Raw genomic sequence first — 16,482 nt, 5'->3', positions numbered from 1 at the left:
ATTACAAAGCATAAACACACAAACAATCAAACCACACAATGGCCACATTGCCAATTATTGAAAGCGTGAAAATACAATCTCTTCATCTGCGGTTCCGCTCTGCTTGCAGCTTCATGTTCCAGAGGTGATTAACCAAATCTCCTTGAAGGGCTCTATGCACAATTGGACATCTAACCCCCTGGTAACGGGTCAGGAACTCCTCAAGTTCAGGACGGTTGCGCTCAACCTCATGATCATCCTCATACCTCTCATATATTTGTGCTTTCCTTGGTCTGGTGGGGATATCATCGGGGTCAAAAGACGACTCTTCATCTTCTTCACGCTCATCATCGACAATCATGTTGTGCAAAATAATGCAGGTCATCATGATGTATGATAGATCCTCTCTATCCCATCCACGGGCGGGTCCTCTTACTATTGCAAAACGAGCTTGGAGAATGCCAAAAGCCCTCTCCACGTCTTTTCTGTAAGACTCCTGCATCTTTGTAAAATGAGCTTGCTCTGGCGTAATTGGATTTCTAATTGCTTTCACAAAAGATCCCCATTTAGGATAGATCCCATCGACTAGGTAGTAGCATTGGCCATATTCTCTATCACCTACATGGTACGAAACTCGAGGAGCCTCACCTGTGCATATTTCGTTGAATAATGGAGACATTCCAAGTACATTAATATCATTAAGGGAACCTGGAAGTCCGAAATAGGCGTGCCAAATCCAAGCATCGTATGATGCGACCGCCTCCAGAATGATTGTGGGTTTTCCCTTATAACCAGTGAAGTGCCCTTGCCATGAGGTTGGGCAGTTTTTCCACTGCCAGTGCATACAATCGAGACTTCCCACCATTCCGGGGAACCCCCTTTTGTCGGCAACATTGAGCAACCGCTGCAAATCTGCCGGAGTTGGTTGACGAAGGTAATGATCGTGGTACACATTCCAGATTGCTCTAGTAAAGTGCGACAAGATCTCCAAAGCTGTAGATTCAGCTACGTCTAGAAACTCATCACACAGGTCGGCCGGAAGCCCGTAAGCAAGCATCCTCATAGCACAAGTCAGCTTTTGTTCGGTAGACAAACCAACTCTGCCGGAGGCATCATCAGTTTGCACAAAGTACGGATCGTGGTTGGCAACATCATGCATCATTTGGTCAAACACATGAGGTCGCATTCTGTACCTTCTGCGAAATATATCGCCCTGGAACCTGCACGGTGAAGTGAAGTATAGAGCTTTCAGTCGTCGATCCATAGCTTCTCGATCTCTTGCGATGTACTGGCGCCCGGGCTGTGAACCACCCCACTGTGATTCTTCCTCTTGGATCCTCAAGATATGAGAGGAAGCTGCCTGCATCACCAGGGCTCTTTGACGATTTCTTGTAATGGCATCTTCTTCCTCTTGCATCAGCAATTTCCGGAGCCTATTCATTGCAACAAGGAACCAAAAATATAAAATGAAAAGGAAGTTCAGAATTTCTAAGCTTCTGATATGAGGAGATGTGTTTGTGAATTGGTGAGCTATGATGGAGTGAATGACTCCGTATTTATGGAGGGTTGGAAAAGGATATCTGAAGATAGGATACGACACGTGGCAGATAAAAATCAAAAACGTAATCTAACCAGCCTCTCAACGACTGACACGTGGCACTAAAATCGGTAATAAAGTTGAGATAGAAAATCTTATCTTATCACGTGGTAAATAAAATCTCAACCGAGATAGAGATAAGATATCGGATCCGAATAGCATTGACACGTGGCACGAATATATAGATTCCCAAAAATAAATAAATATTTTTTTTTAATCAATTAATGACGATATATTATATAACATAATTATGTATGATATATAAATTCATATTGTAGTTAATTAATTCTCTAAAATTATTAATTTATTAAATGACTTTGGCTTTTGACTAAACATGGTTGGAGATGGAAAAATTGAATGAATAGTGATGACTCTAGGGGAGTCAAATTTTGCATATGGCTTTGGCTTATGACTAAATGGTTGGAGATGCTCTAAGGGAGCATGTTCCATCCTAAAAAGCATGTATTAAACTCAATAGCATTTTGCAAAAACCTTTAGTCAACAAAATATTATGTCCTGTTGATCAAAAAATAGAATCCAATCATCATGTTCCATCTCAACATTTCATGAATTTCTACATAAAGATTAGAATGAAACTAACGAAATTCCTTGTATTCATAAGCAATCCTAGGGGCAGCTTGACATACATTACTGCACAATAGTCTTCCCTCCTACCATCCCTATAAATTAGAGTGCTTGTTTTGAACAATAAAGGAAGGCAACATTCACAAGACATAACTTTCACAGAAACTGGTCGATCATGATCATCATTGTCTTCTTCCTCAGCTTCATGATAAACAAAAGCTTTGACAGGACCACAAATTAGGTATAAAAACATAACAAAAAAAGGCTCTCTTCCTTGTGAGTTTTGTCTGCATTCATGAACAACATCATCATTTGACATGTAAGTACCACATCATTACCACTAGCAAGATTGCTCGTGCATTGCCACAAGGTTCATTATTATGAATGAAATGAATAAGTGTTGCTTGAGGTAGAGAAGATTGACACATATTGTTTAGGTGTGAAATATTGTATTTACAAATGTTAGATACATTACATGTCTACAAAGGTAATATTAACAGTGAGTAAAAGCAGGGCAGGAGAAAGATGCGTGAAAAAGGGAACTCTCGTAGCTGGATTAGATATATGAAACCTGAATTGATAAACTGAACAGAAACCATTTTTTCAATGCATATATTTCAACTAATGAATCAAATAGAAATCACTATTTCCGATTGAAGACTTGTTCAACTGAAATAACAGAAACATAGCCTATGAGATTCTAGTTGTTTTACAAAATCAAATTTTCCCATACACTTTAGAAATCGTTTTCCTTACTCAATCAATCATATTAGCGAAACGAAACCAAAACTAAACTATCAAATTTTCAAAACAATACAGATCTCATTATCAGTTTCAAGCTATCATTTAGTTTTGGAGCTTTATTTTACTACCCTGCCAGCATCTATGAAAATGAAGAGAACTCACACTCTTCCATAACTTGGATGCTTCACAGCAAGCACAAATGCCCTCCTCATAATCCTCTATAGACACTTCTGTGACCTTAGCAATTTCCTAACATCCCAATGCACAACACATTAAAAAACAAAACAAAAAAAAAACATTCATCTCTGGGTTTGTTTGGTTCAATTCAAATCTTTCTTTTCTCACAAAAAGATCAAAACTTTAATACACTCCCATCAAAGGACCCTCACAACAATCCATACAAACCTGATTGTCTGCGGGATTGAAAGTAGAGATAACTGGGCCAATTGCCTTCCACTTGCCATTAATGAACCCACCAGGATTTTCCGTAGCCAAGACGATCTTCCCCATAAATTCAGTCTTTTTCTGTGCATATTAAGATTCACACATCAAAAACAAAACAAGCAAAACTGATACAAACAACAACAAGATAGAGCAAAACATAGAGCATCCATGATTATATCGACCCTTATATAATCATGGAATCCCAAATTTTTCCGATTCGGCAGTTTAATCTATACTATGATTTACCCCAAATTTTGAAGACAGAGAGAGATGGTTACCTCCGAATTGAAGCGAGAAGACAAAGAGAAGAATTGGAGCGTTTGTGCGTGGGGAAAATTGAATCGTCTCTGCATTCCAATGGAAGCGTCGAAGGTTGTTTTGCGTTTGTCAGTGGAGAGTGGCTTCTCCAATGTGCTTCCATGGCTGTGCGTAAATTGGTCAAGAAAGGGAGGGCAATCGCTGGTATTATCAAAGAGTCATTAATCTACAGTGAAGAGCGCTACAGTTGCAGAAGCGGCTTCTGGCTTCCAAAAGCAGGGGTCTCCAGGCTTCTGCTTTTTAGTGGAAAAAGCCAGGGCTTCTGTTAGAAGCTGGCTGAAGAAGGAGTTACCAAACGCTAAAGGGTGGAGCGCTTATAAGCGGCGGAGCAAAAAAGCCCCCCCAAACGCAGCCTTAGTGGCTCCGCTTCTAAGTGTTATCCTCCCTAGTTACTAAAGCTGGCGCTGGCCGAGATGGTCACTGGCCTTGCTAGAAGGGGGCTTTGGGTGTCGGCGTTCGCTACCGCTACCGCTGGGAGTCGCTGACGTTGGCCTCGCTAGGCGCTGGTGCGCGCTAGGCCACTGACCGCTAGTACCGCTGGAGCTGGGTTAGCGTCACTAGCGGTAGATTTTTTTTTTTTGGCACGCTAACGCAGATCAAGCTTGGTGATGGGTGGTTGGCGGAAGTTTACGTTGTGCACTGGGCCTTGATACCGCTGGCAGTTATCACGCTGGCCCCGCTGGTGCTAGCGGTTGTTGCTGCTGATGTTAGCGCTGCTGTGAATTGACGATCAGCGCAAGGATGAGAGCGTAAAGGGAAGAACGGTGCCTTGCCGCTGGTCGAATGCCGTGTTGGTGAAAAAAAAGATAGAGGCAAATGGGTGTCCAGAGAAAATTGGCACCTAAAATAATTTTTTTTTTTACCGCTGGCATGATGTTGTCGTAAGAGGTCAATGTGCCACTTAATGTTGACAACGTTGGTGTAATGCTAGGCTAGGCGCCCAAGTTGCCTAGCATTTTTTTTTTTTGGTTGGCGTTGACCAACCTTGACCGGGGTTGACCAGGTGTTGACCAGCCTTATGGGCGTTAACCGAGCCTGATGGGCGTTGACCAGCCCTATGGGGGTTGATCGAGCGTTAACTTGACGCTAGCGGGCCAAAATTCATGGTACGTGACGAAGCTTTTGTATTGGCTTCCCACAGATGGCGCAAATGTTAACGTTAGAACTGAAGCCTCTAGTTAGCTTGAGAGAGAGAGAGAGAGAGAGAGAGAGAGAGAGAGAGAGAGAGAGAGAGAGAGAGAGAGAGAGAGAGAGAGAGAGAGAGAGAGAGAGAGAGAGAGAGAGAGAGAGACACAATGTATAGTGGTTCGTCTCCCGGCTTAGCGGGAAACTACGTCCACTTAAAATGTTTAACTATGTGTTTGGGCCTTGCGGCTCAAAAGGATTACAAGAGATGTAATGGGATGGATGTTTAAGTGGGAGGAGGGGTCCCTTTTATAGGTAAGGGAACCCCTCTCCTTTACACTTTCTTAGATGTGGGATGCAAAACCACTATTCTAGTCTTAGAAAGCATGTTTGTGAAGGTAACTTGGCAAGGCCGGGAAGGTTGCTTCCCGGCGACGTCTTGACCGCTTCCGACTACCACGCGGTAGGTTGTATGTCGGGCTATGGTACGCATGTCGTGGTTGGGCCCCACCATGGCTTGTGGGCCCACAAAGAGGGTGTTACTTATGCTTGGTGATGTAGTAAATCCTCCATAATAGTGGAGGTATGTACAATGTTCTAGAGAGAAAAACCATGGAGGATGTACCTTATGCTAGAATGGTTGGAAGTCTCATGTATGCACAGGTTTGTACTAGGCCAGATATAAGTTTTGCTGTCAATATGATATCCAGATATAAATCAAATGCTGGACATGAACATTGGGTTGCTGGAAAGAAAGTTTTGAGATATTTGAAATCTACCAGAGATCACATGCTGGTATACAAAAGGATTGAAGATCAAGAATTGAAAGTGGAATGTTATACAGATGCTTCATATAACATTCATCAGACATGTGGAAATTAAATATGGGAGTTTTAGGCAGTATTGAAGGTTTTAATTAGTTATGTATTTCACTAAGTTACTAGTATGTATTGCAACTATTTAGTAATGCATTGTTATTAATCATCTCCGTCATTATCAAGTTCATTCATATAATTTTGAATGAAATTGTTTTATTCAAATAAAGTACTGCATAATTTAGCGTGTATATACATTCAGACGTTGCTGATTTCACATCAGCAAATATGCAGTTTGAATAACTCAATCAGGATCACCAATGCTTGTGAAAGTCGATTACTACATAATAAGCATGATCACACTTGAGGTAATACATGTAATTTTGATTACTATGATGTGATTATAAAAGACTGGCAACTTGCTAATTTGTCATTCTCTTCTATGATTCAGTTTAGTAAATCTTAATTGACAGGGTTTTGTAAAACAGATAGTATTTTTGAATTCAAGTGCACAATCAAGAAATAGGTTATTTACATGGTATATATCATATAATATCTAGTTCAGTGGGAGATTGTGAGATCATACCTATTGCACAGCAATAGATATGAACTAGCTATTATATTTTGTATGCATCAGTTAATGTAAATAAACTGTTTTGAATTCAAATCTAAATACATTAACCAATATATATAAACTTATTAAGTAATCGAATTTAGTTTATATATTAGAATATCTGTTAAAGAATTTGAAATTCAAATGTGTGGTTATCTAGACAAATCTATTAGGAAGTTATTTTGACAGTTCTTTGATGGAAGGAACTGCTATGTAACTGCTGTGTTGAACAGCTTTATAAATAAAGTGGAATTTGTATTTGATCCCTGCTAGAACATAAAAAACACTCTCATTGAGTTTGTCCCATCAAGCAATAAGGAGAGATATGGTGTGTATCTAGGAGAAGATCAGATAAATAACGGCAGCAGATCACCAATGGATAACGGCAGCAATCCACCAAGTTAGTTTTATGATTTTATTTCATAACATTGATCTAACATTTGAGATAGTATACTTGAGTTATAAGTTTATGTTTCATATTGATTCTAACATGTAGGGTCCCTATATGTTCCCCTATATGTTGCCACATGTGAATTGCCCAAGAATGGACATTCCCTTTTGTCTAGTTGCAGCAGCTTTTTGAATTCCTGTTTTTCTCTTAATTTGATTCTTTACTAAGAGAGATTTGGGCCCTGGGCCATCGCCCTGCCTGCCCTGGGCCAGAGCTGGGCCTAGGAGAGTGGATCCCTCGCCTTGAAATTTGAGGATGGCTCTCTAGTACTCATTTTGAAAAATTAATACCGTATAATCTAGCTTATTTCATTTATAAAGAAAAACAATACTATGACTAAATGGCTTCCATTAATCTGGCACCATTATCATGCTCTCCTACAAAACCATAAAGTGTGAAGTTTTGTCACAAAATTTTTGGGTAATAATTTTAAACATAGGATAAATATATAGAGAAAGGGTGGTGCTATTCGCACACCCATTGTCTCTATTCACACACCCCCTCTATTTATCTATTACTTTAATTTAATTTTTTTTACAAATTACCCTAACTACCCTCCCTTGCAAATTTTTTTTTTTATATGACAAGTCAATCATCCCAAAATCCTAAACCCTTATTTTCCTGCAGACAGAGAACTTCAAAACTCTTTACTATTTTCTTTTTTCTTTTCCATCAAAAACTTCTCTAGCATAGTCATTCGATCTCTTTAACGTGATGCTTTGAAGTTTAATTATGGCAGAATAAGCCACTCTAGACCCATCTTTGGAAAAAAAATTTACATCTGATTTGCAATTGAGACATGGAATAAAAATATGAATTTAGTGATTATTCGAGCCCCTTTGAATCTATCATTTCTGGTAAGATTCTAACTGAAATTATTTAGTGTATTTCAATCCATCGCTCTCCGCTAAAAAGATCAATTTCTCAGCTATTTGGTGGATTAGGAGCTTTAAATTTGTGCATTCTGTTCATCTTAGCTTGATTTTGGTATGGCTTGCTTGCTAATGATGGTTTTGATTTGAGTTGATTGATAATTTTGAAATTATTGACGCTTTGATTTCATTTTGACTTTAGTCATATCATCACTCTACAAAATGCTTTATGTCACTAGGAATGGTATCTTGAATCAACATTGCTTAATCAGATGTGAGAGGTTTTGGATCTCCTTTAGTTTATGTGATATGCTTATATTTTTCTTCAGTTTTGTATAGCAGTTATGACGACATACCTAAGAGCATCTTTAGCAGACTCTATTTCGGCTTCTTAACTATTTTGGAGAGCATGTTTAGCTTTTTATCTATTTTAGCAGCTGCACCAGACTCCTAAGTGGCTCTCTAATATAACTTTTAGCTATCTCGCTCCTAAATATAGAGAGTGGGATGAGGCTCTCTATAATTTAAAACATTCATTTTAAGTTATTTTATGTAATTTATAAATACATTTAAACTATTTAATCTTCATTTAAAAAATAATATAAATTTAATACTACCTAAAATAGAGAGCATTAATTGATGCAAACGTAATTCTAAAGTGGTTAGCTAAAATAACTTTTTACCTAATTTAGCCAAAATTTGACTAAAAAATAGCTAGCATTGCTAAAGATGCTCTAAATCCCCAAACTCAGTTACATCGTGTTTTCCATCTGAGCCCTAAACTTTGCCACACTAATTGCAAAACTTTTGCCAGATTGCACTTCGTCCTGCCCGTCAGTTTTTTTTTTTCTTTTTCTAATCAGCAATGACATTCACGAGAAAAATTGGTTTATTATATAATGATCATGTTTAATTCATGATTGACTTGCCAAATAGAAAAAAGAAAAAATAAAAAGAAACATAATTACAAGAGAGGGTAGGTAGGGTAATTTGTAAAAAAAAAATTGTATTAAAGTAATGGAAAAATAGAAGGGGTGTGTGAATAGAGAAAAATGGCCGGTGTGTGAATAGCATCACCCTAGAGAAATTATATTAACATATCCCTAAATTTTTAAATACATATCTCTCAGATATTTTTTGCCAAAATTTTCTCCACATTTTGGTCAATGTATTTAGATCACTGTTATGAAATTTTCTCCACATTTTGCTTGTTTTCGTCTTTGGACATCTTGTCGCCAAGCATGCGAAGATCGAAGTTATGTTTTTTCTTGCTAAGTTGAGAAAAATTTGAAAATTTACAAAAATATGAGATGTGTATTAAATCATTGTATTGGATGTGTAAATAAAATTACTCAAATATGTATAGCTCTATAAAGAAGAAGAAGAAGAAGGAAAAAAAAAGCTTAAGTTCTTATAACCCAAATGACCTAGCTCTGCTATAGAGTTTACTCGGCGGCGACGGTCTTCGACAAATTTTCCAAATTTGACCGGCAGCAATGATTCCCCTTCATTTGTCTAGTTGGTTTGTCGACGTTGGTGGCGGAGGTGCTCTCCGGCGAGCCAATCTGTTTTTCCTTGCGGTCTTCTTCTCGATCCAATGGTTGTGTGACATAGGCTGATCCAGGTGCCGTCCCGTTTGGGTGTCGGTATGCGGGTGGATCGATTTGAATGTGGCCGGAACCGATGGGGGACGTCGGGGATGGTTTGTTGGAAAGACCCGATTTAGGGTGTCTGAAGCGGCTTCAAAGCGTGGATCGGTAGTGGTGGATCGTGCGGAGGTTCCGTCGACAGTGCTTGCAAAACTTTGGCGGTAGGCATGGGCTGCACTTGAGAGAGATATCGGCGGCGGTGGTTTTGGTGGCTGGACTGCGGTGAGGGAGGCCGAAGATGGGGTCCGTGATTGGGCTGCCTTGGCTTCCTGCTGGGCCGACTGTCTTTGGGCTCCTTGTTTTGGGCCCTCCCAGCTAGGGCTTCACAAGGGTGGAGGTGAAAGTGGGCTGGTCTTCAACGGTCTGACAGGTTGGGCTAACTCCAACTAGGCTGACTTTGGTCTATATCTTTAGTGTGTGTTTAGCTGGAATGGGGATCTAGTGGCCACTTACTGTTTAAATTTTATTTAGGTCGCAAAGATCAAATGATTGGTTGGTAACTTCATTAAACTCCTTCTAAGCATCTAGGTATTTTTTTTTAAAAATGGGTGTACTCTGGGTATGCTGGGTTTTATTTGTTTTAGAATAGAATTTTGTATGTGCTAAAGGACGGCTCTTTACTATCGACTCCATATGGGTGTATCGTTTGATACTACTTGATGAATTATAAAACCGGATTGACCTCTTTCGATTCACCAAAAAAAAAAAGGGTGTAGGGCCCACACATATGTGCGGTAAATAAATTGTTGTATTCTTCGTCATATGCGAGAGTAATTCGTGCCTATCGAGCTATGGTTTCGAGCGAGCCAGCCAGCCAAGCTGAACAGTCGGGACGTGTACTGATCTAGATTGCTAACAAGCTTTTGGTTTTGAAAGGTAACAGCAACACAAGTTATGGCTGATGGCAATCAAGAACTATCAATTCCAGAGTCTAACAGTGCATTCATGTGAACTGTCAGCAAAGAAAAATAAACTTGGTAATGACCTTCACCTAATTAACGTACGAATTGCCCAGCGATCATATGCATATACACCTCAAAACATGACAAACAGCATCAATATCTCTTTTTCCAGTTTATTATAATTTTTTCTTTTGGTGATAAGTAATTAAAACAGTTTGTCCCCGTGTATTAAAGAAGGAGAAAGAAGTCTAGTAGGGCTTGGTCAGTGCCACAGACTATGATCAATGCACGGTCCCAAGAGATCACCAGATTTTTAAATCTCTTGCTTTTCTATGCGCTTTTCTAGAAGTGGAATTGAATTTAAGCATGCGATTTGACTAGTTATTAGTTAAGCATCTTTGATCATCAAATTTGAGCACAATTCTTGGTTATGCCAGGCGTATGCTACGCCGAAGACGCCTGTTAACGGAGGGGCACTTACGTCAATTCCACGTCCATGGTAAATGAGTTTTAACTTAGCCACCTCCCTCTCACGTGCCCTTCAATGGGCTTCATCTTCTTCGACCGGATTTATCCGTGGTCTCTGCAACCTTGCTCGGAAGAGGACCACTGGATATAAAAAACCCAGCCAAAGCAACCAGTACGTGGCTCGAACCTGGAAAAGCCACCACATCATTTACGTGCCCTTACCACTGCGTCAATGCTTGTGGCTGCAGGTTCTGATTTCCTTCAATGATTTATAATTTGTTGACTGGTATCATAAGATAAGCCGGAAAAGCCATTGCCACCGAGCTAGTTTCTCCCATCAAGACTTGTTTGCACAAATTCAAAGACTCTTTATTAAAACTTGCACCACCACCCACATCTTGGTTTTATGCTTCGAGATGGTTGAGAAGGCTCGAGCTAAGCTGCAGTGAGGTTTTGATTATGTCTAGCCCAGGAGGCTTGTCTGTTCGCACACCATCTGAGATTGTGAGTTTGAAAACTATCTGATAACATCAATGTTTCATATAGTCTATCTCATCGATTTGTTATGTACTTATGCATGAGTTTATTTGATTTGTGATACAGAGAAAGAAGAAGGTTGGTGGGCATCAAGAATTCCTGTTCACGATCCTCAACAAGAATCCAGGCCCGGGTCAAGAACTGGATCACCGGGCTGATCCGAACTCCTCCCATAACTTCTCGTTTTCTCTAATCTCCTCCTCAGTTGGGTTTTCTTTCTTCTCCATAATTGGGTCGGAGATTCTTGTCCACTTCTGGAGTGTGTCTGTAATCGGGTAGGTTCTTCGCATTCCTAGAAGAACTGCTCCAGCATCTCGGTGTAGTGCTCGGGCTTCTCAGGCTCGGGTTCGGATTTAGGGTCAGGTTTTTTGGCAGATTTGAAGGGGTTCGAGAGGCTGAAGGAGGCGAATTGGGGGGTTAGGGTTTTCGGGAAGAATGAGTCGGCGAGGGAGAGGAGGTTGATGGGTGGGAGTGGGTTTGGGGGTTTTCGGAACCAGCCCTTAACAAGAGTTTATTAGAAATGATCCTCTCATCGTGCTCTACGTCTTGCATTGATTGGTTTTCAAATTTGGTTGAAGTTTGGAAGAATTGGTATTTGGAGTGGTTTCGGCCAAATAATCAACAAGGGATGATCAATATCATTAGATGAGCCTACAAAAGAGGCTAAATATTCAATACAAACGTAAAGTTTGCAGCAAAAATTAATTACAAAAAGATGCTTGATCTGACCCTGAAAATAACACATTCTAGCAGTGTTGATTGATATTCATTTGAAAATCCATCTCCTTGCCTTCTTCCCTGCAAACTGATCAATTAGCTTATCACAATTGATTTTTCCAAGATATTCATTCTCAATCGAAATCAAAGCAAGTCCATTTAGCCTTTCTTGTGACATAGTTGATCGCAAATAAGACTTCAATAACTTTAACTTGGAAAAACTCCTCTCAGCTGAAGCAACAGTAACAGGCACAGTTAACAATATTCGATATGCAAGTCTAACAACAGGGCATGTATTCCTTTCATGTAAGAAATTCAATATATCACTAGCTGTCATCTTCTGTTTGGGTAATATCTCCCTTAAGAGTTTTAGCTCTCTAAACATGTCTTCCCCATCAACATCTGAACTCTCTCCATATCTCAAAACAGTCTCAAGATGAATACAAGCAGCTTTCAAATCATTATCATTCAAGGAATTCAAAGTTTCAGAAGTGAATAAAAATCCAAAGATATCATCATAACGTTGGTATTGTTCAAACCTTCTATTTAATGACCCCTTAGCTTGATCTATAATATATAAGAAATAATGTAGTCTAAAAGATTCCTCACTTGAAGATGATGGAGATGGCTCATTGCCGCTTTCATCAAAAAATCTTTTTCTTTGAATTTGACGCTTTTCCGGAAAAACAGGATCAACATCTAATGCAGCAGCAATTTCTTTAGCAGTAATTATTGCATCTGTGAAGCCAGTTTCTTAAACTTATCAAGCCAAGCAATTAGACCTTTTACTTCAGCTATAGCAACACTAATTTGCATATCATGAGACTGCAGCACTTTGCTAACCCTATTAAAAGCAAACAAAATTTCATACCAAATCACCATGCTTAGCAAAAACTCAAAGTCTCCCAGATCATTAGTTGCTATTGACTTTGCACCACTTTTAATTTTGGGATCCTTGTCAATTTCTGCCAATTGAAGTAATGCTTCTGTTATTTCAACGACATTGAATCGTAGAGGCTTAACACTTTCAATACGACTCTCCCAACACGTAGTGGATAATGATTTGAGAGTAAATCCTTTTAGGTTGTCCTTCAAAACCTTTTAGGCCGATGAGAAACTGAGAAATTGAGAATTGAGGAGAGCTGAGAGGAGAGACAAAACGCGGAAAAAAGTTAAAAAGAGGGGATAATGTTCAGTTGTGCCACACATTTCATATTATCTTCAGTTTTTAATGTCTATTTATTTAAATATAAAACCATTAAAAAAGGGCCCTCTAGATGAAAAGACCTCTCAAAGAAGTTGTGAACGTGTGAATGAAGCAAAAGAGGTTCTGCCATTCTAGGGACAAGGGCCCCCTATTTTATATTATTTACAGTTTTTAATATTTATTAATATATATATAAAACCCATAAAAAAAAAAAATTGGGGCCCTCTGAATTAGGGGCCCTGTGCTGTCGCTCATGATGCACTCCTTGAGAGCCGGCCCTGGTAATCTCTAGCTGAAATTCTGGCCTAGCTAGCTGGGTGTCTTGCATACTACCATACCACGTTGTGTTTTCATCATGGGGTTGGTTTATATAACCTTTATGGAAAGATTTGCTTCATGCTCCAATACTCATGAAATATGGTAGAAGACCTCGCCTCGTGCAGAAATTACCGGTTTATATATGGTGTAGGTAGAGCGAGTAAAAGATTGAAGATTACCGAAAAGAAAATTAAGTTACCACAATAACAATATTACACATGTAAATATCTGTCATATGTTAATGTCTAAAAGTTTAGCGGTAGCTAAACCTTTGTTAACGCTGATCCGGTGGGCGGATCACTACTTGTGACGTTCTCAAAGCTTCAGCTACCTGTCAAGTAAAATACAGAGGGCGTCAGAGGGAGACCGCGCTGGGCGGTCTTAGACTCTCCGCTGCCTAACTTAGTCAATGTATTTATGTTGACAAAGTAACAGTAGGTAAGTATTAAATGCGTGATTAATGAGGAGAGAGGAGAGAACCTTTTATAGGTGAGGAAGAGGTTGATCTTCTTTTTGTTTTCGATGTGGGACTGATGTGCTTCAGTCCCCAGCTCTGGGAGCTTTTGATGTTATCTTGGCGCGGCGCGTGGCGGCGTGTCGGCGGTGATCCGAGGCTCAGGTCGTTGCCCGCCTGGCTGTGTATCTGCATGTTATTCCCTTGGTAGGAATTAGTACTTCTGGCGGTACAATGAGCGTAGCCCATTATAGCTAATTATGCTTGCAAATGTACATGTATGTACAAGTACCCCAAGTCCCCAGTCAAGGAAGGCAATCTTGGCTGGGGAGTTGTTCGACGGTTTGAAGCGTTATCTTCCGCAAGACTTGCAATAGCATAATTAGCGACAGTGCGTTGTCAACCATGGATTTACTGAGCAAACGCTTTATACCCTTTCGGGTGGGCCCCTGCTAGGCCCCCCAGGGAGTCCCCCACTCCCCGGCGAAGATAGACCTCCGGACGGTCAATAAATTGTTTGTTGAGGGGGAGCTGCATGGAGCAGAGGTGTTGGGTAGCGAGCTTAATCTTTAGTACCCAAATGACGGGGGTCAACGTGCCTGATCAGGGCCGTCGTAGACTGTTGACAAGTCCCCGTGTCCCGTAGGGACGGTCTGACGGTAACGCCGCGTGGTGGTCGGATATCCCCCCGCTGGCGTGGCCTCGGGATTCGCCGCTGGCGGATATCCCCCCGCTGACCGTAGCAGGAAGCAGCGTCCAGTAGACGTGCCTGGCAGTATTTTATTGAGCGATATTGTGCTGAACAAAGTACGGCGCTGGCAAGCTGGAAAAAGGGGGTTCCGCTAGAGGTGTGTAGCGGAAGCCGCCCCGCTTGCAGGATGACAAGGAAGAGGTTCCGCTGGCGGAGTTTTGCTCAGCGGAGACTGTCACCTGGAAGGTAACAAGGGAGAAGTTTCGGTAGTGGGGTTTCGCTCAGCGGAGACTCCGTCCCTTGGAAGGTGACAAGGGAGAAATTCCGCTGGCGGAGTTTCGCTCAGCGGAGACTCCGTCCCTTGGAAGATGTCGAGGGAGAAGTTCCGCTGGGGGGGGGGTTTCGCTCAGTGTAGACTTTGCCGCTTGGAAGATGACAAGGGAGAAGTTCCGCTGGTAGAGCTTCGCTCAGCGGAGACTGTCACCTGGAAGGTGACAAGGGAGAAGTTTCGCTGGCGGGGTTTCGCTCAGCGGAGACTCCGTCCCTTGGAAGGTGACAAGGGAGAAATTCCGCTAGTGGAGTTTCGCTCAGCGGAGACTTCGCCGCTTGGAAGAAGACAAGGGAGAAGTTCCGCTGGGGGGGTTTCGCTCAGCGAAGACTTCGCCGCTTGGAAGATGACAAGAGAGAAGTTCCGCTGGTGGAGCTTCGCTCAGCGGAGACTTCGGACGGTTGGTGAATTCTTCCCAAGTGGTTACTTCCATTAGACGCTTCGTCTGATGGTGGTCGACACGTGTCCAACCCCTAGAGGGTTAGCGTCTGGAGGTTTGTCTCCTAAGCCTGGCCGTCTTCTCGCCATTAATGCTAGTAATTATGGATTCCGTAACTGAGGCGACTCCTCTGTTAATCCGGAGAGTAAGTGGAGACGTGGGACACGTGTACGGCTGGTGCGCGATGTCGTTTTTGAGTGGACGGTTTTGAATGCGTTGATGTTGACATAAAAGGGGGGAACTCAGCGAGATTTGACACTTCTGCAAAAACTTCAAACCTGAGTCGTCGTCTTCAAGCTCTGTTCGTCTACGATTTGTAAAGAGGACTACTACGATTCTGTGGAGTTATCGAACCTGGGGGGACGAAATCATCACCGGTGAAGACAAGCGCTCTCGATCTCGCCAGTTTGGTTTGAGGTTGGTATCTCGAATCCCATTCCTGTTTCATTGCCTCTGTTGGTTGCTGGGTTTTCTATTTGCTTCTGTTTTTTTGGGTGTTATCTGGTCTTTTTTGGTGTGCTCCGAGTTGTGAAGTGGGATTTGGGGGTGGGTTATGGTGTGTGGCAGAGGGTTGGTATTTGGGGATTTGCTAGATGGTCGAATATGGGTTGAGTGTTTGTTCTTGTTTTGGCATTTTCTGGGTAATCTGTTCTTGATGTTCTTGGTTAAAACTTATTTGGGCATAGGCTAGATCTTGTTTGCGCTAACTTATTTGGGTTTTAGGGTTTGGGATGGCTAACGTCGTAGAGATTTCGAGCAGTGAGGATTCCGGGTCTGACGTGTCGTTCGGCGTGGCGGATAGAATATTTATTGACTCGTTGCGTCCGTCTGCCGATGCAGGAACCTCACTGCCAGAACCGCTAGAGGTTGAGCCGCTACAGACCATACCCTGTGAAGTAGCTATGGGTCGTGCCTCGCGTCCGGAGAGTTCTAGGGCAGGAGAGGCCGCCGCTGCCAAAAATAGGCGTGACGAGCGGTTGGCAAGTAACAGTGCCGCCAGCCGCTCCGCTGGTGGGGGAGAGATGGCGGGGGAGGATGCTGAGTCAGCGTGGGTCCTCCAGGACGGCACCCCTGTTGACGAGGCAGGAGGGCGGATGAATGTTGCCGCCGTTAATCGGGTGAAGCGGACGTTCCGGTTGCCGGGTTCGGTGAAGCTGCGTCCGCCGACGGTGGATGAGAAGGCGTCAATTCTCCCGGAGGGGTTTGCCGCCGTGCATGAGGCGATATTC

General features: G+C 41.8%; 3 protein-coding genes across 4 annotated transcripts; all 3 read right to left on the bottom strand.

Moving 5' to 3' along the window:
- Nucleotides 1–82: 82 nt before the first annotated feature.
- Nucleotides 83–1,420, bottom strand: LOC133725070 (uncharacterized). The gene has a single exon (XM_062152115.1). The coding sequence runs from the start codon at nucleotides 1,418–1,420 to the stop codon at nucleotides 83–85; it is 1,338 nt and encodes a 445-aa protein (XP_062008099.1).
- Nucleotides 1,421–2,093: 673 nt separating this feature from the next.
- LOC133739248 (aldehyde dehydrogenase family 7 member A1-like) lies at nucleotides 2,094–4,401 on the bottom strand. 2 transcript variants are annotated; one of them, XM_062167079.1, is made up of 4 exons: nucleotides 3,628–4,395; nucleotides 3,311–3,430; nucleotides 3,068–3,154; nucleotides 2,094–2,448 (listed from the first exon to the last, which is right to left on the bottom strand). In XM_062167079.1, the coding sequence occupies exons 1-4, from the start codon at nucleotides 3,700–3,702 to the stop codon at nucleotides 2,365–2,367; spliced, it is 366 nt and encodes a 121-aa protein (XP_062023063.1). In that variant the 5' UTR covers nucleotides 3,703–4,395; the 3' UTR covers nucleotides 2,094–2,364. The 2 variants fall into 2 exon arrangements, with proteins under 2 accessions (XP_062023063.1, XP_062023001.1); XM_062167017.1 differs by lacking the exon at nucleotides 3,068–3,154 and having other exon boundaries at nucleotides 3,628–4,401.
- A 7,464-nt stretch (nucleotides 4,402–11,865) lies between these two features.
- Nucleotides 11,866–12,698, bottom strand: LOC133725065 (uncharacterized). Its single transcript, XM_062152102.1, has 2 exons — nucleotides 12,599–12,698; nucleotides 11,866–12,554 (listed from the first exon to the last, which is right to left on the bottom strand). Exons 1-2 carry the CDS (start codon nucleotides 12,696–12,698, stop codon nucleotides 11,866–11,868), a joined length of 789 nt encoding a protein of 262 aa, XP_062008086.1.
- Nucleotides 12,699–16,482: the final 3,784 nt, after the last annotated feature.

This window comes from Rosa rugosa, chromosome 1 (assembly GCF_958449725.1).
Source record: "Rosa rugosa chromosome 1, drRosRugo1.1, whole genome shotgun sequence".
Taxonomy (NCBI): Eukaryota; Viridiplantae; Streptophyta; class Magnoliopsida; order Rosales; family Rosaceae; genus Rosa; species Rosa rugosa.
The sequence above is the reverse complement of the archived record's forward strand: the minus strand, read 5'-3'. Positions and strand labels throughout refer to the sequence as shown.

Excerpts from the sequence above, each read along its gene's own strand:
- LOC133739248 (XM_062167017.1), bottom strand. The coding sequence starts at position 3,770 with ATGGAAGCACATTGGAGAAGCCACTCTCCACTGACAAACGCAAAACAA. Across the intron at positions 3,431-3,627 it reads CTTCTCGCTTCAATTCGGAG|AAAAAGACTGAATTTATGGG; the intron begins GTAACCATCTCT and ends TAATATGCACAG. Across the intron at positions 2,449-3,310 it reads TCAATCCCGCAGACAATCAG|ACAAAACTCACAAGGAAGAG; the intron begins GTTTGTATGGAT and ends TCATGAATGCAG.
- LOC133725065 (XM_062152102.1), bottom strand. The coding sequence starts at position 12,698 with ATGGTGATTTGGTATGAAATTTTGTTTGCTTTTAATAGGGTTAGCAAA. Across the intron at positions 12,555-12,598 it reads TGCTATAGCTGAAGTAAAAG|ATGCAATAATTACTGCTAAA; the intron begins GTCTAATTGCTT and ends CTGGCTTCACAG.
- LOC133725070 (XM_062152115.1), bottom strand. The coding sequence starts at position 1,420 with ATGAATAGGCTCCGGAAATTGCTGATGCAAGAGGAAGAAGATGCCATT.